We start from the raw sequence: 27,522 nt of genomic DNA on the forward strand, positions 1-27,522 counted from the left end.
ACTAGAGCTCTAGGTGTAGGCAGCACAGCATGCTCCCTCCCTTCTGTTTCCAACATGTTAGTTTTACTTAAAAAAAAAAAATTCTCATTGGTGAAAGGAGGTAAATGTAAAGCCCTGGAATCTAAAAGCACCTCTCTGTCCCCATAAGAGGTGCAGCGCAGCCCCAGGGAACACACGTTCTTTCCAAATCGCTCTTCCTCTGTCTTCCCCACTATTGTCCACATGTCTCAATTCCCAGTGGAGTGCAACCCTAGGGATGAGAGGAATTTTCTGTTACCTATCTTTGCAGACAGTTGTGATGTGAAGATTTGGGCCACTGGAAACTGGACTTGAACCACCACCTCATTTCACACAAACCAAGTCTCTAACAACCCAATCTAACCTGTCGTTGGAAGATACTAAATCACTGAGGTGGCAGAATGCTTAAAGACAATCAATAAAAAAGATGAAATCCTATGAAATGAGCAGCTGAATCTAAGGCTCTGCCCCATTCCCTCACTCTCTTTAACGTGAGAATCCCAGCTCCCATGGGACAAATTGTTTTCTTTAAAAAGAAAGATTTTTTTCAACTGACCGAGTCAAAGCGCTCTCTCCCATTTTAACTTCTGCTTGCCACAGATATGAGAGCCCTTTGGAGAGGTAGGGATGAGCTGTGATAGGAAGCCTAAAGCAGTTGGGTAGATTCTCTAAATCACCAAGATTAACAGAACAGGCTGATCCAGTAAGGATGGCAAGATGTGGTTTATTTAAATTATGAATAAAAATTGGATACGGATAAATGACTGAACACCTTGTAGACATCATGGGAAAGGTGACCTTCATTAGACTTAAAGTCTGAGAAATGACCAAGGTCAAGATCCCCCACTGCTATGCCTTTACAGCTAACACATGATAAATGCTTTTTTTTTTTTTTGGGGTAACTTTCTAATCATATTAGAGTTCTACAAATAAGGTCTGTAAGTAGAACTCACCTTTGACCCAGGCTTTCCATTATAGTATATGTATAACCCCAACATTCTGAATGGTCAGCCTTGACCTCCTGGGCTGTAGGGAAATAGAAGTGTGCCAGGGCCTTCTAAATAAATTTCCATGTCAGTTAAATTATCCCAGGTTTGACCTATGATCACAATGTCAATAATCTGACCATTCTTAATATAAACCTCTTCCTTAAACAAGTACTATTAAAGCATGTGTCTACATTCACAGCATAACAGTAAAGGAACTTCCTATGCCAAAAATATGGAGATTAGTGATCCACCTAGTCCTGTAACCTTTCTCCAGTTATGGCTGAGGCTTAGTGTATAAAACCAGAAAGCTCCTGGTTAACTGTATAATAATTCACTATGGGGAACATTTTTAGACAGAGACAGACCAGAACATACCATGCCTTGCTGCCTTTGGAACTAACTAGATCAATAGGGCAACAGTCCTCTAAAAGGATTAGTGTTACTGCAGGTTTGTGTCCATAAAGCAGTACTCACGGTCATGACAAACCCTCTTGGAGCCATGAGGCTGCATTTTTATCAGGAAGATAGACCTTTAAAGCCTCTCACCATGTAGGTTCTGTTTACATGCTTGCGAAGTGGAAAACATTCTAGGGCTTGTTGCTCCACACAGTCCTGATAGCCTTAGCCAGGCTAAAGACCACAATGTTTTTTGTCAAATGGGAAAAGGAAGGTAAGCATCCACGTAAAGAGGCTTTGCAATGCAGTGGCAATGCAGACAACTCAAGTCTCCTGTCCTAAAGAGGTCATGATGGGCTGGGTAAATATACCACCACAGAGCATATGGATGTTTCAAAGTAAGGATGCAGCACAGGAATTCTTGTGGTTATCATCAAACACACAAACTCCACCACTTGGAAGGTCAGTGGCCTTACAGACATTTCATCTGTCCTGAAAAAAATATTATTACTGGGAGAAAAGGACAGACAAAAGTTTACCGAGCCAGGCAGGAGAGTTCTGCTACTGTTTAAGGTTCCCAAAAACTCTTGTAGCCTTATTTATATTGCAGTAGCACTGAAAGACCTTACTCAGGTTCTGCGCCCATTGGGCTCGGTGCTGTCCCTGCTCCAAAAAGATTACCGTGTAAATGAACACTGGAACATATTTTCCCCTCCACTGTTACAACTGTTGTAGACCTTCATGAAGTGAGAATTGCCAAAAGGGTCTGACAGTGCATAGTTAGGATCTACTCTTTTAATTAAATGTTTGTTGTGAGCTTAGAGCTCTTGAGAGATGCCTAAAAGACCTGTAAACTGAAGGCCTCTCTCACAACAGATACGGAGGAGACAGCAGCAACACAAGCTTCTCCACATCGTCTCACTAGTATATTTCAACCCTGAGGGTTGTTCAATCTCAAAGCTCCATTCATTCATTTGCCTCTAAGCTGCCAATAATGTGGACTGACCATGTCCATTTTGGTAGTAAGAAAAGGAGTACTTATGGCACCTTAGAGACTAACAAATTTATTAGAGCATAAGCTTTCGTGAGCTACAGCTCACTTCATCGGATGCATACAGTGGAAAATATAGTGGGGAGATTTTATATACACAGAGAACATGAAACAATGAGTGTTACCATACAGACTGTAACAAGAGTGATCAAGAAAGGTGAGCTATTACCAGCGGGGGGGGGGGGGGGGGGGGGGGGGAAGGGAAGAGAACCTTTTGTAGTGATAATCAAGGTGGGCCATTTCCAGCACTTTACAAGAACAGTAGGTGGGGAAATAAACAAGGGGAAATAGTTTTACTTTGTGTAATGACCCATCCACTCCCAGTCTTTATTCAAGCCTAAGTTAATTGTATCCAGTTTGCAAATTAATTCCAATTCAGCAGGCTCTCCTTGGAGTCTGTTTTTGAAGTTTTTTGTTGAAGAATTGCCACTTTTAGGTCTGCAATCGAGTGACCAGAGAGATTGAAGTGTTCTCCGACTGGTTTTTGAATGTTATAATTCTTGACCTCTGATTTGTGTCCATTTATTCTTTTACGTAGAGACTGTCCAGTTTGGCCAATGTACATGGCAGAGGGGCATTGCTGGCACATGATGGCATATATCACATTGGTAGATGCGCAGGTGAACGAGCCTCTGATAGTGTGGCTGATGTGATTAGGCCCTATGATTGTGTCCCCTGAATAGATATGTGGACACAGTTAGCAACGGGCTTTGTTGCAAGGATAGGTTCCTGGGTTAGTGTTTTTGTTGTGTGGTGTGTGGTTGCTGGTATTTGCTTCAGGTTGGGGGGCTGTCTGTAAGCAAGGACTGGCCTGTCTCCCAAGATCTATGAGAGTGATGGGTCATCCTTCAGGATAGGTTGTAGGTCCTTGATGATGTGTTGGAGAGGTTTTAGTTCAGGGCTGAAGGTGATGGCTAGTGGCGTTCTGTTATTTTCTTTGTTGGGCCTGTCCTGTAGTAGGTGACTTCTGGGTACTCTTCTGGCGCTGTCAATCTGTTTCTTCACTTCAGCAGGTGGGTACTGTAGTTGTAAGAATGCTTGATAGAGATCTTGCAGGTGTTTGTCTGAGGGGTTGGAGCAAATGCGGTTGTATCGTAGAGCTTGGCTGTAGACAATGGATCGTGTGGTGTGGTCTGGATGAAAGCTCCAACCGCTCAGACAGAGACAAACACCTACAAGATCTCTATCAAGCGTTCTTACACCTACAATACCCACCTGCTGAAGTGAAGAAACAGACTGACAGACCCAGAAGAGTACCCAGAAGTTACCTACTACACCTATCCTTGCAACAAAGCCCATTGCCCCCTCCGCTGGTAATAGCTCACCTTTCTTGATCACTCTTGTTACAGTCTGTTACATTGTTTCATGTTCTCTGTGTATATAAAATCTCCCCACTATATTTTCCACTGTATGCATCCGATGAAGTGAGCTGTAGCTCACGAAAGCTTATGCTCTAATAAATTTGTTAGTCTCTAACATGCCACAAGTACTCCTTTTCTTTTTACAGATACAGACTAACACGGCTGCTACTCTGAAACCTGTCATTTTGGTAGTGTGATACCTATCTACTAAAAACTACACCAAGACTATCGATCTCATTTCACATCATAGGACAGCAGCCAGCTATCAGCTGGTAATAATTCTGATGACATAGTGAGCTGGGCTGAACTTCAGCACCAAAGCTGTAAGGCTTTGTCATATTAGTACCAATTGCCTCAGCTGAGCCCCACCTTGTGCTTAACTATATATGGCATTCATCACTGAACCAACACTACTAATTTGAGACTTCCCAAGTTCTTTCTACCACTGAAGCAGCAGGCTTGATTCAAAGTTCAACTGACCTGGTCTCTGTCAACTTCCCAGTGTCTTAAGAAGTTTAGAATCCAATCTCTGTATAACAAACATTTATTCTGAAACAGATAATACATAGTCTTCTCCAATCCCTAACACTCCCTTCTCCCACCCCCTTTTATTAAAACACAGATGTCTGATGGGTGATCTAAAAGAGGAACAATTGCAGTCTTAAACCCTTCCCCCACACACCTGCAGTTCACAAGAAGAATCCCTGATAACTGCAGTTATTCTTCAGATACAATTACTACAGAAAAGCAAGTTCTGTTGAGTCCTCAGTTCTTTCCATGGCTACGAGCAATATGGCATGATAGAGGAATGGTTTGTACCCGCCAGACAGAACAAAGAGTTTGCACAAAACAAGAGTGCAAAAGAAACACAGGGTCCACCAAGAAATGGAGTCTCAATCTACAATGGTACTGGACAGAGTTCACTAAGGAATGTCGGCAGGGCTGAACAGAATTGGTTAGTTTCATAGCTGGAAGGATTAAGTTCAAACTTCAGCCAGATTTTGGGGTGGTTTTCACTTCCCTCTTTTCTCATAATACAATTGAAACTAATACAATTAGAGCTACCTGGACTTCCCAGTTTTCACTGGGTTAATGCTATGCTAACAAAGGGAACACGGCAAGTGCCACCTAGTGGCCAATGGCTCATCACAGACAAACAGTCCCTGCTTGGAAGGTACATTCTTGTGGCTCGACCTGGGGCTTGCTTGGTTTCCATGCTCCCCTCTCTGCTGTATCCCTTACACTGGTTTCCCAACAGCCATCCCTCTGAGGCCATGAAGTGCCTCCACCATCCTTCCAGCCCATGTACACGAGCAGCTGTTCTGCAAAGCAGCCAAGCATAGCTCACATGGAGCCCTTTTATAATTGATACTCCTTGAGAGCAGGTGGACAAGAGGATTACTTCCTACATATGAGTACATAACTTACTCCCCAGCCCACTCCTCTCCATAAAATTGGAATGGGGATGATAGAGGAACTTCCCAGTCCCCACCTCACGCAATAAAAAACTCATGTCCCTATATTGACAGCAGGGGTTGGGAGAACATGATATGATTCAACCTAAGGGGAAGGGAAACACTTGATTTCTTGTGTTTCTGGTCAAAGTCCCTGCTCTCATATGAAGTCAGTCCAGAAAGAGGGAAGAAAGGGCAGATCACCTTGGGGTACCCTAAGGAGCTGATATATTCACATTACACAGAAGCCTGAGCTATTTTCTCCCCCTCTCTGCATTACTGAAAACTGAACTTCACCAGGACAATAGCAGAGGCTTAACTGTGACAGCAGATAAGATGCTGTATGTCTGCACCTGTGCATATATCCTCCCCCCAGCCGAAACTCTTCCATCGGCTGATAAGCAGGGGACTCAGATTCTTCTCAGTGCTTCCAAGTGTCACAGCTGCTGATCAGCAAAGCATCTAACAGCCAGGCAGAAGTTGTATCCTACCAGGTGCACATGAGATAAAACTGTCAAAACGCCACTTGCTTCCGAGCATCACACCTGGCTCCACCCCAAATGCAGCAGCTTTAAAAATTAAATCTCGTATCAAGCGACAATAACAGAGGGGCTTCACCGTTCAGTCAGAGGTTGTTAGCTTGAGGACAAGAGGTGCTGTTTATCATTCCCCTTCCCTCAAAATCTCTTGTTGCACTTTTAATAGCTGGCCACAAGGGGGTGTGGAGCAAATGAGGGAGTTACATGGGTCTATGCTTGGTAATATATCTCACTGGCAGAAGGGGGAGGTTATTCTCTTGGAAAAATGTGGAAGAAAACTCCAACTATGAAAACAGAAAATACACACACGAGAGGGAACACTACTGTACAGGAAGGCAGCGATCATAGAAAACAAAAAAGCACAAGGTGGGCAAACACAGTAACACCTGCGCTCCCACGCGATTCTCCCCATTTTACGCCTTCAGCAAGTTTTCCAGTCCACTGCTCGCCACCACTCTTCTCAGAGTTTGATTTTGAATTCTGTGGGCTGCACAGACACAGAGGCCGCCGAGGATTTGAAGAGCGCCTTCAAAATGGTGTCAGGGTCCACCTCAGCTGGCGGATTTGAGGAGGCACCTGCACTCGACCGCCGTGGTTCTACTTCCTTTTTCACAGAGGGGGTGTCGCTTAATCGACTGCATGATGAAAAACAGACACAATAGTTAACATCACACCATAAGTCTAGGGCAGGCTCAGAGGCTACTGTTCCCCCTCCATGACATTGGGTACGTGGCTTAAGATATGCTTTTGGCCATGCAGGGATTCCTTGTCCCAGCCTCTCATTCCTGAGCCAGCAGGGGCTAGGGATCCTATGGAAACAGACTACAGCACACTCAACTCAGGTGCATGTGAAGGAAACGCATTGCATTGCTCAGGAGCAATCCTACAGTCAGTCAGGCTAGCACTGATGGGCTCTGGAAGGAGTCTCATCTTGTTTTCCTTGAGTGGAAAGGTAGCACTGCAACCCAGGGCTAGATGCAGCTGAAGGGGTGTAGGTGAGAGAGGGATACAGAGGATTGTCTTGTGAGAAGAATTTACCATGGAAAAATTTTTCTTCTGCACCTCACCTCAAAAAGTCCTCCCCAAAACAGAACCTGCAAATTCTTTTGGCTCTTCCACCCTGAGCACTTACAGCAAGATTGGCTGATCTGATGTGATGACATTCCCGTTCATGTGAAGGTTGCACTTCATTGGCTGCCCTAAAAAAATCCAAAGCCAAATTTCATATCCCCATAGACCCCAGGAGCATTAGACTGGCGTGCAGACAGAGGTGAGCAGACGCAGCCCCACACATTGGGGAATTGTGGGGAGCCATTAGAGACCGTAGCTTCACTCAAGTCATGGCAAAGTCAGAGCACTTGCAAGCAGCAGCAGAGCTACCATAAGAGCTTAATGCAATTACAACACTTTAGCACCAAGATAACAGCTGGCTGAGCAATTACAGAGTAGGCTGCAATAGTTTAGCAAAGATGCAGGAGAATCTCTGGTTCTGAGCTGCTTGCATCTTACATGACTTTGCTCGCTAGGATAAAGTTACAAGAGCCATCAATCCTCAAGCTCAAGGGCAAAGAGCAAGTTAAAAACCATCTAGAGTCAGCAACAAATTTCCATCTACAATTATATATAGGTAAATTGTATTAGCTGAATCACTATACTATTCAAAATCCATATAGAGACTGATATTCATTTTTGCATATCCCTGATTTCAGAAATGCTTTGGATGTGCCTTGAGGCCTTTGCAAAAAACAGGTTCGTTATACTGCAGAAGCAGGGACACCATGCCTTCCTGTGAAGTGTCCAGCACTGGCTGGGGTTGGAGACAGCATACTGGCTTAGATGCACCAATAGTTTTATCTGGTGGGGATAATTTTGTGTTCGTAACTTCAGCGGACGCCAGATTTAAAATTTTTATTAAGATGATGTTTTAAAAAAAAAAAGGTGAACGGTACAGAGTTTAAGCGTAGAAGTTTCTGGTTATCAGGGAATTACATACAGATTATCAAGGGGTGTGAAGTTCAGTTTAAGATAGGATGGGGTAAGGAATACATAATCTGCAATATCCCTGATTGGAGGTAAAAGGTTAATGGGTCAAAGTACAGACATTGAAATATGAGGGTATGTTGTTCATACAATGGCTATGTTCAGGTGTGGAGTATAACGAGTGGATATGATGCTGAGGATGGATTGACTCTCATTTGGTGAGATTTAAGGTTCAGTGAGTTTATGGTTCCAGTTCATATGGTCCAAAAGAAAAAAAAAATCTCTCGGTCCCTTTCTTGTACTACCTTTGAGCTAGACCTCTCCCCTAGAGAAATCGATTTTGAAAACAACACTGATGGACAGTGGAGATACTCAACTACCTACATAAAACCTGTAGCACTGAACCCCAACCCCCTTTGTCCAGCTATCAGTAGCATTCCCTGACACACACTCTCCTTGAGCAGCACAAGAAGACTCTGAATTACCTTCTGAAATCTGCACTGAGCTGGAAAACCTTTGATTGATTCATGCACCCCACCTTGAACTCCAGCCTCAAACTTACCATCTAAGCATCTGTTGTTGTATTTCTTATATGCTGTGATGGCATCTTCCTTCTTCACAAAGACCACCTCAGCCACTCCAGGGTGCACAAGACGGGCTCGCTTTAGAGCACCACACACACAGAACAGCTCCTGAGGACAGACAGCAAGTCATGGCTATGGTTGCTGTCAGTGACACATTAGAATTACTGCTTTGATCTGACAGTCTTATCATGGGTGGGCTAAACTCAGAAAGAGGGCCCCCACATCCACAGTTGAGTAGTTCAAGACTCTGGGAGTGAAACAGCTAGCAGTCTAGAGGTACCTACCTGGTATAAGTCAGTAGTGGGCAACCTGCAGCCTATCAGGGTAATCTAATTGCGGGCCGCGAGACATTTTGCTGATGTTGACTGTCCACAGGCATGGCCCTCCGCAAGTTCACCGTTCCTAGCCAATGGGAGCTGCAGAAAGCGGTGCAGGGGCCACCGGGACATGCTGGCCACTGCTTCCCGCAGCTCCCATTGTTCGGGAACGGGAAACCCGGCCACTGGGAGCTGCGGGGGGCCATGCCTGCGGACAGTCAATGTCAGCAAAATGTCTCACGGCCCATAATCAGATTATCCTGATGGGCTGCAGGTTGCCCACCACTGGTATAAGTACTTGGTGTCTGACAGTAATCAACCTATTGTGCAACCTGTAATAACACTACTGCAGGATGAAGAGTTCAAGGCTACTTCAGTCATAGCACAAGAATTAATAGCACAGGAAATAACTGGAGTTAAACCCAGTAACCCCTCTCTGTCTAACTGAAGGAGAGAGGAAGGTTTTTCCAAAGTGGGATTAAAAGGATTTCCTTATTTTTCTTTTCTGAAAAGAACATGAATTAAAATTTTAACCAACCGGGGGGCCAGGAGGGGGCCTATGTTTAGTGCTCAGGGGCTGGGAGCACAAGGGAGACTTACTATGTACAAATGCTGTGGAGGTTTTGGGTGTGGAGAGTAGGCAGTAGAAGGGTAAGAACAATGCCATGTATCCCTTGATATCAACTTCTCCAGCCAATCAGATATGGTCTCAATGCACCCTAAAAGGGATTTTTCTTCAGCATAAAGGTTAAGAACTGGAAGGTAGGGAACCCTCAGAACTCTTCCAAAAAAACAAATGCCAACCCCTACCCCAACACAAAATGTGGCTAGTGCAATCAAACCTATGGAGAGGGACATGGGGGAAATTCTAGCCACAGAGCCCAGCAATAAATGGCACTCACAACAATGTCTTCCTCTGTGACTCGGGGGTGCAGATTGTTCACAGTCATCTTTGTACCTTCCAAAGGGCTGAACACCGGCTGCCAACACAAAGAAGAGCATATCATATGCAGAAAGACAGAGCAAAACCTAGCAGAGAAGACATCATGGCAGAGAAAGCATGAATAAACTGAAGCAAATAGGGCCCTAGGGAAGGCAAATGGAAGAAGGGAGAGGGAAAACAATGCTGAGAAGCTAAGAGGGTACTAAGCTCCCTCAAACCCAGCCCAACTGATCTTTACAGATAAAGCCCATCTTTCCTGCTGATAGGTCTCTGAAGTAATTTTTCCATCCCAACCCCAAGTGTGACAATTAGTTTAGCCCTGCACATGTAAACAATCAGTCAGTTAAACCTTAAATCCCATTGGTCCCTCAAGTCATCATTGGTGTCCAAGTAACCACCCATTTCTTAACTTTTATCCTAGTAACAAGGATTCTGCTAGGACTTTTGGGGAACAGAAAATTCAACAAAAGCATCAAGATGGGAAGCCCACACGTTCCCTCTTCTTACTGTTTAGCAGTAAATGAGGATTCATAGACAGATTCAGCTTTAAAATGCCTGGAAGTGGGTTCTAGATTCCAGATTGGCTTGACCCTCTAAGTAACAAATCCTACGTTGATGGTGTGGGAGGGAGATGTGGAGGCAAACTCTCCATCCAGTTCATCTAGACAGATTTTAGAGGTGTGGAGGGTCTCCACTAGAAGGCAGACCCCTTTTCTTGTACTCACCTCAACAGGTGCTGGTTCTTTTGGTGGTTCCTCCTTGGTCACCAAGGTCCGGGACACGTTTGTCAGGGCCTTTGTCCGAATGGGAGAGAGAGGTGCTGGCGGGGCTGTATAGGAGTCATTCTGAACCACTTTGGTGAGGGGGACGGTCTTGGAAAGAGAGAACTTATTGCCACTCAGCCCAGCCTAAACAAAGGGTGAATAACAGCATCCTTGAAAGATGTAACCTTCTCAAGCAGAAACCCCTTTTCAAGCTACAATGGCCAAGGAGAGTTACCAACACACACTGAGGTGCTGTCACACCCTCCCAGTCCGATGACTTTATGAGCTACTGGAGTCTTTCAGCAGCTCCACCCCTGGCTGGGGAAATCAGCTAACGGACTCAGGGGTGCATTTAGCCCTAAAGACAGTCGTCACCGCTCCTTGCAGACAAGCACTGTTAAAAGGTACTTGTTTTCACATTGCAGTAGTAAAGCTCGGTTAAGAAGGATTTTCATTTTACATCATTCATCCTGAAGATCCCAAAGCACTTTACAAACTGCCTGCAAAGATCACTCATCCATTAAGATTTAACTATCTATGGGATAGAATGCAGTGGCCAATCTTCTTTAGAAACACTAACCTAGTATCACAGGAAGAGATGTGAAGAATAACATCTCCAGTTGGGGGCTGCTTGGGGAGTTTTAGGTCTGCAGAATATAATGATCATGGTTGGAATGTGATCAGTGTATTGGAACTAACATCTCTACTCTTGCAAAAAAAATCCAGAAATTTTTAATGACCACAAGTGGTCAGGAGCTCAGTTTTAAATCTTAGTCAGATGCTGGCAACTCCAGGAGTTCAGTGGCATTGATTCAGCACTGACTTAGATGGACCAAACCAGGTTGTGCGCGCCAGGACAGCCACATCTATTTGCCTTCTTTTCCACCCTCCCCAAGATGGTTGGTGCCTGCTGATAGGCAGCCATCTGCACTTTTGCAATGCAAGAGGATCTCTTTCTCTAGTTGTCCAGTCTTGGATCAGTGGGACCAGCAAGTTTCCACTACTCGCATGCTCAGGCAATGATGAGCCAGGTTCAAGGAACTATTCCCCACAAGGGGAAGACAGCCAAAAGCCAACATGCAGGAATCTCCTGCCAGTGACGGTAAGCAGTCATTCTGGCTGCAAAAGGCTTGTAAAACTGTATGGAGCCCAAAAGGGGATTCCTTTGACCTGCAAGATAAAGCTGGAAGCACAGGCATGACGGGAGGGGAGGGGCTGAGGGCAAACACTTTCCAAGGGGATCTTTTACATACTTCAAAAGAACATAAACCCTGTAAAGCTGCAGCCTGCATGTCCACCCAAGGTGAGCATGGTGTGCTGGGGACTGTTGAGGCACTCCCTTACCGCGTTGTGCAGGAAGCTGTTTGTGGTGGTGATTTTCATCTGTTTGCTAGGAAGGGGAGATATGCTTTCATCATCATCTTCCATATCATACAGGCCCTAAAGACAAACAGCAAGCAAACAGAAGTCTCACAGTGGCATAGTTTTACTTTAGATGACACCAGTCCCATCACCTTCCTCTCCCCAACTCCAGCCTCCTCAGGAACAGACCTGCTCACTGTCAGAGGGATGGTGGCAACAGCCCCTCTCTGTGCCTTGCTCCTGCCCTCACAACTCAGTGACAAAGAGCTGAGGTTGGACAAATCTGATTAAAAAAGCAAGTGTACACAAGAATGCCCTCGCACTGTGACCTTTTCCTCAGGGATGCCACGACACAGAGAGTTCTGCAGAAATACTGCAGCTACATACATATTTCTGAATCTCTAGACGTTATGTGGACTCATGGACAACATTAACAGAGTGAAAATTTAGTGCCTGCTGTTCCTTAGCATCCTGCCAGCTAGCAGCCTAAAGCATATGTACATGACTTTTTGGTAAGCAGATGGCTGACAAATGCATGTGAGTCCAAAATTCCTTTTGAATAAACTGTATTCTTCAACACACTAGATGCCTGTCCGGTCCCAGAAAACACTGTGCTGAGGAGGTGGACATACTTTGTTGCTGAATGATCAATTCATTTCCAAAATTTGTTAGATGCTTTGAATCCCTACCCTCAACACTGCAGAGAACTCCAAAACAAATACTTTCATTACATTGTAGCCAATATTGTTTTTGAGGGGAAGCATAAATGTATATGGCTGTTTCCAAAACACAAAGCCAAGATACCTGCCTAAATAACCTATAATTCAACTCAAACACAAAGATATACGGTAGCTATATGGTACGCCTCTACCCCGATATAATGTGGTCCAATAGAACGCGAATTCGGATAGAACGCGGTACAGCAGCACTCCGGGGAGTGGCGCTGCTTTATCTCGTTATATCCGAATTCGTGTTACTGCAAGCGGTTCCTCTGCGCCGCCGCCCCCACCCACTTGCTATGGCCCGCCCGCTCCCCCACCTTCACCTCCTCCCACGAGCGTGCCACAGCTCCGCTTCTCCTCCCTCCTAGACTTGCCGCTCCAATCAGCTGAGGGGGGGGAGAGGCGGAGCGGCGGTGGCGCGCTCAGGGGAGGAGGCGGAGCAGAGGTGAGCTGGGGTGGGGAGCGGTTCCTCTACTTACCCTGGTTTAATTCAGTCTCATCTATAAGACGGTAAGGTTTTTTGGCTCCCGAGGATCGCGTTATATCGGGGTAGAGGTGTATATCTTGACTTTAGTAAAGCTTTTGATACTGTCTCGCATGACCTTCTCATAAACAAACTAAGAAAATGCAACCTAGATGGAGTTATTATAAGGTTCGTGCAAAACTGGTTGGAAAACCGTTCCCAGAGAGTAGTTATGAGTGGTTCACAGTCATGCTGGAAGGGCATAACGAGGAGGGTCCCGCAGGGATCAGTTCTGGGTCCGGTTCTGTTCAATATCTTCATCAAGGATTTAGATAATGGCATAGAGAGTACACTTATAAAGTTTGCAGACGATACCAAGCTGGGACGGGTTGCAAGTGCTTTGGAGGATAGGATTAAAATTCAAAATATGCACAAACTGGAGAAATGGTCTGAAGTACACAGGATGAAATTCAATAAGGACAAATGCAAAGTACTCCATTTAGAAAGGAACAATAAGTTGCACACATACAAAATGGGAAATGACTGCCTAGGAAGGAGTACTGTGGAAAGGGATCTGGGGGTCACAGTGGATCACAAGCTAAGTATGAGTCAACAGTGTAACACTGTTGCAGAAAAAAGCAAACATCATTCTGGGATGTATTAGCAGGAGTGTTGTAAGCAAGACACAAGAAGTAATTCTTCTACTCTACTCCGTGCTGATTAGGCCTCAACTGGAGTATTGCTCAACTGGAGTATTGCGTCCAGTTCTGGGCGCCACATTTTAGGAAGGATGTGGACAAATTGGAGAGAGTCCAAAGAGTGACAAAAATGATTAAAGGTCTAGAAAACATGACCTATGAGGGAAGATTGAAAAAACTGGGTTTGTTTAGTCTGGAAAAGAGAAGACAGAGGAGACATGATAACAGTTTTTAAGTACGTAAAATGTTGTTACAAGGAGGAGGAAGAAAAATTGTTCTTCTTAACCTCTGAGGATAGGAGAAGCAGCAATGGGCTTAAATTGCAGCAAGGGAGGTTTAGGTTGGACATTAGGAAAAGCATCCTGTCAGGGTGGTTAAGCACTGGAATAAATTGCCTAGGGAGGTTTTGGAATCTCCATCATTGGAGATTAAGAGCAGGTTAGACAAACACCTGTCAGAAATTATCTAGATAATACTTCATCCTGCCACGAGTGCAGGGGACTGGACTAGATAACCTCTCGAGGTCCCTTGCAGTTCTATGATTCTATACTCAGGGAAACAGTTCACAAAGTGTGGAGATCAGTGAAGAAAGGATCTGCAAAAGAAGGGATTTAAAGAGGACCCAGGTTCTGGTTGGGACACAGGAAATGGGAGGCTGTTCCAAGCATAAGATGCAGTAATGAAGAAAACATGAAGGCAAGAGATGCAGCAGCAATGTAAAAAGAGGGATGGTTGGATGAAATGAGAGCAGAAGTGTTGGTAGGGATGGAGTTGTGAGGAACACTGAGGATGACGACAAGGGACTTGTATCTGACATGGATGGAAAGAGAAAGCTGGTGAAGGGATTCACGGAGTGCAGCAACATTGCCGGAAGAAAGGAAGAAAGAAATGTTCTAAGCAATGGCATTCTGGGAAGATGAGGGTGGGGAGTAAATTAAGAGGTAAGACGAAAGGAGGCCAGAGAGAAGGTAATTACACTAATCAAGGCAAGAGATGACCAAGACATGGAAAAGGTTTTACCATAGCTATGAAGAGGAAAAAAACAGATTTGAGAGCTATTGTAGAGGAAATCCCCAAAAGAAACAAGAGCCTGGGTACAGAAGAAGAAAGAGAAAAAAATCAAAGGTGATGAGAATGTTACAAGGCTGGCTGGCGCTAAAGCTTTCATATGTAAATATGGTAAAGAAAGGGACAGCACAGAGTGCCAGATGTCTCCCTCAGACCTCCAGAGGAGGTGTGCTCAGTTAATGAACACAGGAACTACCCGGCTAAATCACAACTCTGGTCAACCTAATCCAGCATCCTGCCTCATCAGGAACCAGTATTCAGAAATTCTGAGACAGGTGAACCCCCCACATAACGCACCTGGTCACTTATAAACAGATCACAATCAGATCCAGCCTAGCAGGCTGGATGTTGGACAAATGGACTGCATGATCTGGTGCAATATTACTAATGATTTTATGACAAGATTCTGGAGGGAAGGGACACAGGAGAGGATTCTGCAAAGAAACTTTAAAACTCAGAAAGACAAAGATTGGAAATACCACACTGTGTTCTCAGAACTGTCATGTACGATAGCTAAAATATAAAAAGCCCCCTCTATTAGGCCCCTCCTCATCCTACCTTTCTCACAAGAACACACAAGAGTCAAGCTGTGAAAGAACTTTCAAATTTCTCCCTTTCCAAGATACTGGAACCCAGAGGAAAATGAAAGGTGCCCCCGTCACATTTACTGATCCTTGGGGAAACCACATAACAAATGGATAGTACCAGTACTGCCAGTGAATGGAACTCACCTGTCTCTGTGTGTGGTTGTTCACTACATTGATCCTCATTCCTGCAGAATGAGAGTGTCCTGGGGCTGCAGCCTTCTGCTGTGGTATCAGAGGAAAGAAACGGTCAAAGTATTAACACCAGAATCTGCCATTCCCAGTCTCAAAACAGGGCAGCCATTCGTTCATTCCAAGAATATTTAAAGAAGACTCACACCCCTGCTCTCATATACACCATGGCATGACATGGTAGGACATAGAGACAAAGCCTCAGTTAGAAGCATGGAAGAAACAGAATAATACAGAATCAATTTTTTTTTTCTGCAGTAGGTGTTCAGCATGACACACCAGGCCAAAACAACAAAGGAATTAAGAGCTAAGGCCTAGGTAGAGGATTTATAACTGCCAATTATGTGAGCTTTGGCTCAAGATTAGTGGGAGATTAATTTAAAACCTGCAAGGTTAAGATCAGACTTGTGCATATACAAATATTAAACACAGCTAAGTGACAGGATCTGGCGACTGCCCTTCTTTGGTGCTGTGGGGAGCAACAGTGCATATAACCACATTTTATGGTATTGCCCAGAAGCCTACACGCTAAGGATCAAAGTAATTCAAAAGTGCTGTTCTATATCAAGCATGAACTTATCCCTGCTCTAATATGAAGTTTTTCTTGAATCTAATGCTGCACAAGATGGTAAAGCTTGTCCTTTCAGCAGTCTGACCAGTTACCCTGTGAGACTGGAATAAACCCAGGGTCTACAACTTCACCGTTCCATAACTGTGTTGGATCATATTAAAGAAGTTCTGAATTAAAATCACAAATGAGTTTGATTCCCCATAGTTTAAATTCCAGGGTATTACCAATTGAGAGGAAGGTCTCTTGGTTTTTGGCTGCTAATTGTGTTAGTACATCCTAAGACAGAGTCTGTTCTCAAAGCAATACTTTGTAACAACAGAAACAGCACAAAGAGACTCCCCGCCCTTTTGTTGTATTTATCTCTCTTTGTTAACAATTGTGATTAAAATAGAGAGAGAGGATGGATGCTTGGTGTGGATAATAACTGAATGATCAGGGAGGTGCCAGCCTAAGAATCCAGTGTCGAGCTGCGGAAGAAGGCGTCAAGTGGAAATAACCAGAGGACCCCCAGAGGGCAGACTGGAATCCACCCAACAGCCTCAAGGATGGGAGAACCGAAGAACAAGATAACATCTGGCAGCACGGAGCCGTCAGGAATGTGCCATCTGCTGATTGATTCAGCAGCAGCATGATGAAGAAATTCCCATAGACTGGCACAGGAATAAATTCCTATAAAAATGGACTCTAGAAAGTGAGAACTTTGGGGTCTGATTCTGCAAACCAACTTCCAGGAGCAACAGATGTGCATCTGACAAGGCCCTGCTCCCTCCTCATGTCCAGGCCACCTGGCCAGTGGCTTGGCACTAGCAACTCTAAGGCTGGTAACTATGATAATAACCTTGCAGAACCTGTGTGTGTGTATATGACTGAATGTGTGAATAAATATGAAATTGAGTGGAATGTTATAGCTATAACTAACTGCTTACTATGATTCTTTCTGTATTCACAATAAATATGGCATTTTGCCTTTTCCCCTCTAATAAGATCCTGCTGGTTTTTATTTTATTGCTATAACAACTGAAGTTTCCTTTTCTGGAATACTGGGTCTCTTAACAGTTTAGCAGCCATCTTGAGAGCAGTATGTAACTTGTCCAGGACAGTGGGGCTAATACTCCTCTTGCAAAAGAAGCATGGGGACTTTTAATAATCACAACCAGTCAGAGCCTCAGTTTTGCATTTCTAGAAGGGAGCATCTCCCACAGCACAGCTCCCTCTAGCTCCATACTCTGCCACTGATTCAGATTCAGAGAGAATGTCTTCCCTACTAAACCACCACCACCACTTCCTGCAGCACCTTGAGGTTTCCTTGAAGGCCTCTCATTCAGGTAATGATCAAGCTCAATCTTCCATTCATTTTGGAGATCTGACAAGACTGCATCCCAAGGCCACATGGCTGTCTGTCTGATGGGACCAGGACAGTTTAGTTTGTGGTTGTGAGCAGGGGCATTTGCAAACAGCTGGGAATTTTGGCAAAACCTGTGAAGAACTGAGACCACATGTAGGATTTCCTCTGTGGTTTTAGTTATGTGATTTTATGTTCAGTTTTTAACTCTACTATGCAAAATTCCAGTGGTTCTCAAACTGTGGGTCGGGACCCCAAAGTGGGTTGCAACCCCATTTTAATGGGGTCACCAGGGCCAACATTAGACTTGCTGGGACCTAGGGCTAAAGCTGAAATCTGAGCTCCTCCCCCCCCCCCCCCGCCTCCCTTCCCCCACACACATGGGGCAGCAGGGCTCAGGCTCCACCCCTCCCACCCCCGAGGTCATGTAGTAATTTTGTTGTCATAAGGGGATCACAGTGCAATGAAGTTTGAGAACCGCTGCACTACTCCTTAGTCTGAATACCAGATAGCTCTGTAGGGCAAGAGGAGTCAGTCAAAAATGTCAGTAAAGTCATTAAAGTAGACCAAGTTTTCAGAAGCCACTTAAATCTTATAGCATACACTGCAAGAGTCTAACGCCTCACAGCTGAGCTCTGTACACATTCCTTTACCTTAACTGTTAATGATTGCTGTAAGTGTCAACTATCTGAATAATCAAAGACTATGGGAAGCTTTACTGTACTGTAATTAATGCATCTCACTATCATGTGAGAGAGCCAGCTTCTATTCTTTGGTCCAGTCTCTCACTCCCCAGGCTGGCAAGGACTAGGAACTCTGCAGAGGTAATATGCAATTTCACTGGTCTTTCTGAGGAAGCAGCATGTTAGGATGCTCTGAAGCAAAACCTGTAGCTGAGTAAAGAGCCAGATCAATGGGCTCCAAAAAGAGCCTTATTCAGTCCTCCAAACTCAAGGGGAAAATGGCTTTTCCTAGCAGTCATGGGAAGCAGTTGAGAAGAGTGGTCAGGTAAGAGATTCAGCAAAAGGTTTTGGTAGCTGTGGTGCTCGTCCTAGGGAGGACGACAGTTTAGCAGACAGAAGGGGTCAGGATCAGGTTGTAAGTGCCAGTTATTATGTACATGTGGGGTGGTTTGCTGCTCTCCTCCAGCTCCTTTCCTTTTAGCTGTCCAACATCCTCTCTTCCTTTACAGTGATATCTGGGTCTACTCACTGCACTCAGTGCACATGTAGTTCATTGGGGAGCCTGGTAGGTGACAGGTGGCACTGGGGTCCAGCAGAGTTAGCTGAGATTCAAGTTACCTTAGGGCAGTATTCGATTACCACACAGGCCCAGAGGGCCTGTGCCCAGAAGCCCCGGCCAATTTGGGGGCCTCCGGAGGAGCACCGGAACTCTGGCCCTGCCCCCTGCTTCTCCTCTCCCCCCAGGGTCCTGCCACCCTGCTCCTCCTCTTTCCCAAGGCCCCGCCAGCTGGCCAGGCTGGGAGCCGAAGCCCAATGAGCATATTCCCCACTGCCTCTCTGTGTGGGGCTGGCCCGGGCCCTGCTGCTCACCCCCAAACACTGCCACTCCGCCACTCCGTCCCTTTTTGGCAAAACTGGCCATTTATCCCATTTACTCTTGTCAACAGATGATCAGTTGGCAAGAAAAAATGGGACAAATGCCCAGTTTTGCCAAAAAAAAAACCTCAGGACATCCAGGGCAGGTCTTAAAAATGGGACTGTCCCAGCCAAAATGGGATATATGGTCACCCTAGGCTGTATGAAGAGCCACCCAGGGAGCCTGGGCAGCTGTGGGGTGTCCTGGACTCTCCACTTACCCTGGGCAGGGGGGCCAGGACTCTCCACAGCAGCCTGGCTTCCAGCCAGGCTACAGGGCCTTGGGGAGGAAAGGGAGGACCATGAGGCAGAGCCCCTTTGCAGGGAGGAGCATGGGGGGCCCAAATGTTCTTTGTGCCCAGGGCCCCAATAAATCTTAATCCATCTCTGCCTGAGGGTGGATGGGAAAGGTTGTTCCCACGGCAAGGGGGTAAAGTCAGAGTTCAGTGAGCAGAGGAAAGATGGCAAGCCAATCAGTTGGTTATATTGAAACTGGGACAAAACCTTAGTTTCATCATTTGTCAAGTAACTAGGCCACTTCCTGAAAACGAGAACTTTCCTGCTAAAACAGGTCACCATCAGCTTGTGCTGGAAAAGGGCTGGAATAGAAGAGCAGACAGGGGAAATGAAGACCAAAAATGTAGATATCTGTTATAAATGCAAATAACTGCATATTCTAACCTGTAATCTTATTCTTGCGGACAGTCCTATCCAATTAACAGAACATCCAAGCACGCTGTCCAGATGGGTGTTTTGCTATGATGATCAGCAGTGTAGGAGTTAATGACGATACTTATATTTTCCTCAGACTTTTTCTGGGCAAGATGGGGGTGCTTCATACCTCTCAGTGCTACTACTTCAGTCTGTCTGAAGACTCAGAACACAGCCTTAGTCACATGTAGAAGGTTTTATTGGCAACTAGAAGGACTAGAATCACTTTTGCTTACATGAAAGCTCATATTTTGCAGAAAACACTCTGAATACCAAAAATCCACAGACATCATAAAACCAGGCATGTCTATTTCAGTGTCTGGGTTAAAATTCATCACTATGGTTCCCACACTCCTCCTCTCTAATCATTTGGACTCATCTATCCAACCGTTATCATTGTAACTGGCCTGTCATAGCACAGATGGTGGGGATCAAGTGATAGGATAGCAGTGACTACCTACCTGAATTGTTTTGGTGATCTTCATGGCCGGGGTCACTGTCCCCACGGCTGGACTTACAATTGCAGCAGCAGGAGCGCTCCTTTTCAAGCTGATCTTCTCTCTGGCATCTATCACTTTGGTCACCTTCTCTGCAGGCACGCTCTGCTGCTTGCGGGAATTCAGCATTTCCCGGGCATCCTGCACTTTCCCTTTGATTTTGAACCGAGCATCTTTCTGAAGCAGTTTCTCCCGAGCATCTTTAACTCCCAGTTTGTGTCGGGCATCAGTGAGGCCAATCTTTTGCCGGGCATCAAATGTCCGTTGGAAGCTGATGGTTGGCGTTGGTCTACTCAGAAGAGTTTGCTGGATCCCAATTCGAGATCGAATGCCTCCAAATACTGGCCTGGTGTTCAGTCTGGAAAAAGAAATTTCGGACTGATAAAGTGGGTTATAACATTAATGGAAGCATTTCTGCGGGTGCAAACAAAACTCTGTATTCCCAAAAGAGCCTTGTATATGCACATACAGAACAGCAGCAGAGTGATATTCCAATAATCTATTTAATCTAAAGATCCTAGGTGTTTTATAAGATGATTTATAAACTATATATATAAATATATATATATATATATGAAATGCAAAAGGCAAAATGACAAGATTTTTAAAAACGGGTTCCTAAGTCCATACTTAAGCAGCTATAAATGCTGAGCATACAGCAGCTCCCATCGAAGCCCTTATGACTTCAAGGGTTATTTATTTTGGGGGAACCATGCAAGGACCAAAAGGACAGAAACAGCTTTCCATGCTTTTGGATTCAGCTTGTCCTTCAATATGTTCTTTGTAACACAATATGCCCTGGTAGGAAGAAAACAAGATTAACCTGTATTGACATCTTTTCAAGAATTCCTGTCAGACAGACACAAGTTACGTTTTCTTGAAGTGCATGACCCTCAGATGTTAGGATGTGTGAGTGGCTTATGCCATTCTCACTTCAATTCACCCAATTCCAGTATTAGCATCTGAGCAGAATTATACAGACTGCTATCTACTTAACGCTGTTGAAATCAGTCAGGATTCTCTGTACTGAGGATTAAGTTAAATCAGTGTTTTCAAGAAAGCAACGGTTAAAAAAAAAAGGAGGTGGTATAATGACTGTCACTTTTCTGTAGAGAATCACTCCTGTAGTCATTGAATGATGTCCTAATACAGGAGAAACCAGTAACCACATCACTCCATATAACTCTGTTCCTGTTATTACAACTTCTACTTAACAGCTTGATTGTGACAAATAAAATAAGAGTTACCGCTTTCATAATGTTTGAGTGGGCAAGCAGATTTTATGCCTAGACTTTTTAATTTTCATGACAATCTTGCAAGGCTGTATTATTGAACAGCATTACATAGTAATACAAATTTATTCTGCTTGCCAAATACCAAGTAAGGCATATTAGCTGGATCAGAGAGTTTACCATCTACGTCAGACACCATGAACAAGAAATAGACAAGGCACAAATGTTCAAGTAAGGGATGCTGTTGACAGATTACTGCTGAGCAAATGAAGGTTGTAAGGATTCCTGTTAAGAAGGGTTTTGAAAGGGAGAGGAAGTGCTTAGTGTAATAAACAGCATAAGACTGTTCCAAGCATGCAGAAAAGCATTAATGAAGGGACAAAGCCAAGGCCTTGGCTAGATTACGATTTAAAAGTGTGTTAAAATATACTATCCCAGTAGTTCTCAATCTTCTGGGGCTCAGGATCCAACTGTAAATGTTTATGACCTGTCGCAACCCAGTAAATATTCTGGGGGTTGAGGTCCTGGAGTGGTTTCAGTCAGATCCTGCCCGGGGGGGGGTTGGGTCCTGCCCAGTACTCACAGCACAGTGGCAGCTCCTGTGCTGTTGGGCTGGCTGGGCTTGGCTCTCCGCCCCAGGCATTGCTACCTCCGGGGTTGCAGCACTCCTCAGGTTTGCTCCCGCTCCCCTGACTGAACCAAATTTGTGAGTAGAGTTCTGACCTGGCTCATGGGGTTACAGTGTGACTCACTCAAATTTGGCTTATTGAGGCTCTTGTCATCATGACAGCTGGACCAAACCTGAGTGGCATTGCGACCCCAGAGGTTGTAGTGCCTGGAGCAGGGAGGCGAGCCCAATTTCTTGCAACCCAACCCACGGGTTGAGAAACACTGCACTAGTCAATGTGTGTAAGCTAACCTGTTTTAGAAGATGATGCTAGACAAGACAGTGTAGACTTTAACTCATCCACCTTAGCACATGTTCAAATCTAACCTCTCCCCAAACTAAAACCATGGAAGTAGATTGGATTGCCTAGGCAGAACACAGAGAGAGAGAAGAGAATCATGGACAGGGTCTTGAGGGGCATCAAGTGTCTGAGGCAAAGAGGAAGGTCAAAAGTTGCCAGAGGACAAGGTAGCTGGGCAGGAGAATCGAGAGGGCACATAGCAAGTATATCTAGTATAGACAAGACCTATGCTAAAAGAAAAGGAGGACTTGTGGCACCTTAGAGACTAACACATTTATTTGAGCATAAGCTTTCGTGAGCTACAGCTCACTTCATCGGATGCATCCGATGAAGTGAGCTGAAGCTCACGAAAGCTTATGCTCAAATAAATGTGTTAGTCTCTAAGGTGCCACAAGTCCTCCTTTTCTTTTTGCGGATACAGACTAACACAGCTGCTACTCTGAAACTTGCTATGCTAAGAATCATTCTCACCTCTTAATTACCTTATAACACACTTCACATCCACAAGTACTCTGAATAGTTTTGCATATGTGCTACCAAATATACGAAGGAGACTATGATTTTTCAGATCTAAATATCGGTTTAGTCTGAATCATTTCAGCCTGAACTCCTGCCAGTGTGGGTGCAGACTAGCCCAAATGGTTAAACTAGTCCTTCCATTACTGTCACACTGCTTCTGGGAGCTGTGCTGGGAACGACAGGCAGGGTCCCCAAGAACACTGTAAATGTCAAGTCCTACACGTAAAGCAGTGTATGCTGGCGTGGCTGCAAGCCAGGGATAGTGTGGACTTGCTGAACCCTTTATGCTTAGCCTGGTTCAGTTCTCCAGTGTAGACAAAGCCGACGTAGCGGAGGCTGAGAGACGAGGAAAGCAGCGGATCAACAGTGTCAGGGGATAAAAGCCTCAAGCAAAGCCCTTTGCCCGCGCGGGGAGGGGGCTTGCCCAGGTGGAGGCAGGAAGCTGGAGGAGAGCCTAGGTGGGCACTGGGAGAGGGCAGGGCACCCCAAAGCACCCCGTGGCAGCCTCCGCCTCTCGCCCGAGGGCGCAGCCCCCCCGCGCTAGGGGCTCAGTGGCCCCCACGGCACAGCCACCGCCAGGCTGCCGGCCCCAGACGGGAGAGGCCGGTTCCGCACGCGGGGGGGTGGGAGGGGTGCTGTACCCCGGGGTGTCGGCGAAGAAGCTGCCGCCCTCCCCCCGCAGCACGGCCCCAGGCTGCCCCCCGCCCCGATTCTCCATCCCCCCATCCGGCCCTGACTGACAGCAAGGCCAGCCAATTAGCATCAAGATAGGGGTCCCAGGGGAGAGCGACTCAGCCAATGAGAAGTCGGAGGAGGCGGGTGCTGCTGGAACAGGCCGGGGCCGGGGCGATAGTGGGGCTCGGGGTCCCGCCGGTGACTCCCCGCCCCGGCGCGCTGCGGCCCGGACCCCCGGCCGCGCTCACCTCCCCTTCACAGTCACGCCACGCTTCCGGATGAGCTCGTCCAGGGACAGGTCCGCCATCTTGTCGCGGGGCCCAGAGACCAGACGCAGCGAGCGAGGCCCGGACATGAGACTAAACTGCTTCCGCTTCCCCTCCCCGCTCCGCGCGGCAACGGCGGTGCGTCGCGCGACCCCTTCAGGGCGCGCGCGCCGCAAAAAAGGGAGAGAAGGAAAGGCCCGCGGTTCCCACGATCCTGTGCGGCCGAAGCCTCTTCATTTGCATGCACGGGGCCGGTTACCATGGCGGATTTATACCCGGAAAACAACGCTCCCGCTGAAAAGAGACACGGGTGGAAGCGTCAGGAGGGTCTAAGACCGCGGTCTGGCTTGACCTGGATCCGGGGTGGAACTGCCACCTTGCTCACCCTGACTGGCAAAGCTTCCCGCTCGGCTCCCCCCGCCGGCCGCTCCGCTTTTTCGGCATGCCTTAAACTTATGAGTAAGGAAAATAACGATCCGGGGTGACGCCCGGGTCCTCACTGCTAATGTGAGAAGAATTTTTGCGCGGGCACAGGTCGCCCCCAGGGTGACTCGCCTACTTAGCGAGATGCCCGGGTGCTGTGATCTGCCCGATCCCACCCCCCTACTGATGTGGCAAAAACAAAATAGCTGCGTGTCCGGCCTGCACAAACTGCTCGCTGCAGGGAGCGCTCGTGGTTCGGTGCGGTGGCGCCGTTCCCGGCGACAGAGCGCAGGATGGGGTACGGCGCTGCACAAAGCTGTTTCGTTTTCCGGTCCGGGCGCTTTCCGGCTCGGGGACCAACGAAGCGAACTCGTTATCTCGGGTCCCTCGTATCCGGGCACGGACCCCCGCCGGGGCTGCGCTGGCAAAATTTTGCAGCACAAAAAAGAAAAAAATACATGAACGGCAGTGTTGTGTGAGTCTCGTGAAACAGGTCAACGAGCAAAGCAGGGGAAGATCTTTGCCTGCCAGTTAAAAGTGTTTCAGTTCCATTTGCCTTCTCCACGGACTGAACTTCAACCAAGAGGAATTAGTGGGAAACCTAATATAATGAAATCTACGTCCCAGTCTGTCAAATACAATAAACAACATGCCAACAAAATACTAAATTCAGCCCTAGCATTTTCAGTCTATACATCAATAACCTACAGACCTTATTGGTACAAACTCAGGGCTTCACCAGAAAGGAAGAAAGAGAGAGAAAAAACAAGTTATGTGGGGCACAGGTGCTGGAACAATTTGTACAGTGTGTGTGTGGAGTGTGGGGGTTGGCTGATAGCTATTGAACCAAACTGTAAACCGTCTATATAATGGAAACCACATCAAGCCAGGGAGGATGGCAGCACCCCCAGTACCCTTAGTTCCAGCACCTATGCTGTGTGGATTTTTTGGTTGTACAATGTGTCTAGGCAAGCCAGGCTACAATAAGTTACAGCAGCTAGAAAGATACTGCAAAACATTAATGGCTGCAATATAAACTTTTAAATATTTTTGGGGAAGTTGTGGGGGAGAGGAACCACTCACAATCAGACAAAAAAGGAGATAACTGTGCAGAGCATAAATGTAAATCCAAACTCTGCAAGCTTTTATTGTAAGTCTAGGAGACATTGCATTTCCAATGACACATGATCTTTCACTCCTAAGAGTCTTAGAAAAACTTGTGTCCAGCTGTTCTCTTAGAATTTGCAGATTCAGGGGCTGATGAGGTGAACTGTGCAGAGATGGCTGTGTGCTTCACCAGTGGGCTCTGCTGGAGCCTGGTCAGCAAGCCCTTACAGGAGAATTATGAGCCTGACCTTGCTGAGGTTTCCTTCCCCAGTGTTTATTAGAAGCTGCAGGGGTCTCTAAAGCCCCCAGGTCAGCTTCTGCTCTGGGTGTTTACCCTTTGTTACATTTCAGTGGGATCAGTCCCACAGTCCTCAGAAATCATGTAGGAGAGACTGTCCCCTCCACAACTCCTCTCATTTCTGAAGTGTCATCCCCCTATGCTCCATGGGAGAGAGTGATGACAGGCACAGCACCAAAGGCGCCTCTTCCTTAGAACATCTTCCTTGGTGACTTTCTGCTAACTCTTTCCAGAGCAGGGTCACTCTCTTACAGGAACATTTTTCTTCCCATCGTGCCTTTCTGAGGCTGGCCCTTTAAATATGCAGAGCCAACCCACACTCCCACAATAAAGAAAGAAGGATACACTGGTTAAAAAGTCAACCTGCCTTAGCGGGAAGTGAAAGCAGCTATTCAAATAAATAAATAAATACATAGAGGGATGCTGATAGCAATTAATGTAATTTAAAAGCTAGGAATTGTAGAAAATTGGTAATGGAAACAAAAGGACACATGGAGACAATAAGAAGATTTTTAGTATATTAGGAACAAAATAATCCTAATAATAGTATTGGTCAGTTACTAGCTGGAAATGATAGAATTGCCAACAATAATGTATAAAAGGCAAAAATGTTCAATACGTATTTTTGTTCTGTATTTGGGAAGAAGCCAGCTGATGTATTACTTAACTTACAGACTCTTTGGGGGCAGGGACCGTCTTTTTGTTTTGTGTTTGTGTAGCACCTCGCACATGGGGTCCTGGTCGATCTCTTTTAGGTGCTATGGTAATACAAGTAATAAATAATTATATTATTCCTATATGGTGCAGAAATACTTTTCATTCCAACAGTAGCTCAAGAGGATATTAAACAGCACCAACTAAAGGTAGATATTTTTAAATCAGCCAGTCCAGATAATTTGCATCCAAGAATTTTAAAAGAACTGGCCAATGAGATCTCTGGACCATTAATGTTGATTTTCAATAAGTCTTGGCACAATGGGGAAGCTCCAAAGGACAGTAAGAAAGCTAATGTTGTGCCAATATTTTAAGAAGGTAAATGGGATGATTCAGATAATTATAGGCTGTCAATCTGACATCACTCCTGGAGAAAATAGTGGAATGGCTGATACAGGACTTCATAAAGAACTAAAAGAGGTTAATATAATTAATGCCAAGCAGTATGGGTCTCTGAAAACTAGATCTTGTCAAACTAACTTAATATCTTTTTATGGTAAGACCACACGTTTGGCTGATAAAGGTAATAGTGTTGCTGTAATATAATTAGACTTCTGTAATGCATTTGACTTCGTACTGCTTGACATTTTGATTACAAAACTAGACAAACAAAATCAACATGGTACATATTAAATGGATTAAATACTAGCTGACTGTTGAGTCTTAAAATGTAATTGTAAAGGGAGAATCATCATCAGATGGATATGTTTCTAGTGGGGTGTTGCATGGATTGGTTCTTGGTCCTATGTTATTTGACATTTTTATTAATGACTGGAAGAAAACATAAAATCATTACTCATAAAGTTTGCAGATGACACAAAGATTGAAGGAGTGGTAAATAATGAAGAGGACAGATCATTAAATGCAGAATAATCTGGCTCACTTAGGTCAGGTCTACACTACATGTTTACTTCAGTATAACTACATTGCTCAGGGGTTGAAAAGTCCACACCCCTGAGTCACGTAGTTATACCAACCTTAACCCCCTGTGCAGACAGTGCTATGTCGGGGGGAGAGCTTCTCCTGCCAACATGGCTACCACCTCTCAGTGAGGTGGAGTTATTAAGCCAATGGGAAAACTTTGTCCCATCCGCTTAGAGCAGTGGTCACCAACCG

At 45.6% G+C, this 27,522-nt stretch overlaps 1 protein-coding gene and 1 non-coding gene across 3 annotated transcripts; one reads left to right on the top strand and one right to left on the bottom strand.

The window, feature by feature from the left end:
• Positions 1-722: 722 nt before the first annotated feature.
• On the bottom strand, positions 723-26,482 carry POLDIP3 (DNA polymerase delta interacting protein 3). 2 transcript variants are annotated; one of them, XM_037883167.2, is made up of 9 exons: positions 23,847-26,482; positions 20,169-20,562; positions 15,441-15,518; positions 11,741-11,836; positions 10,358-10,540; positions 9,592-9,669; positions 8,351-8,480; positions 6,941-7,007; positions 723-6,443 (listed from the first exon to the last, which is right to left on the bottom strand). In XM_037883167.2, the coding sequence occupies exons 1-9, from the start codon at positions 23,951-23,953 to the stop codon at positions 6,269-6,271; spliced, it is 1,308 nt and encodes a 435-aa protein (XP_037739095.1). In that variant the 5' UTR covers positions 23,954-26,482; the 3' UTR covers positions 723-6,268. The 2 variants fall into 2 exon arrangements, with proteins under 2 accessions (XP_037739095.1, XP_037739104.1); XM_037883176.2 differs by lacking the exon at positions 15,441-15,518 and having other exon boundaries at positions 4,342-6,443.
• On the top strand, positions 24,307-24,456 carry LOC114020431. The gene has a single exon (XR_003565252.2). It is a non-coding gene; the product is annotated as a U12 minor spliceosomal RNA (small nuclear RNA).
• Positions 26,483-27,522: the final 1,040 nt, after the last annotated feature.

Source organism: Chelonia mydas, chromosome 1 (genome assembly GCF_015237465.2).
Source record: "Chelonia mydas isolate rCheMyd1 chromosome 1, rCheMyd1.pri.v2, whole genome shotgun sequence".
NCBI lineage: Eukaryota > Metazoa > Chordata > Testudines > Cheloniidae > Chelonia > Chelonia mydas.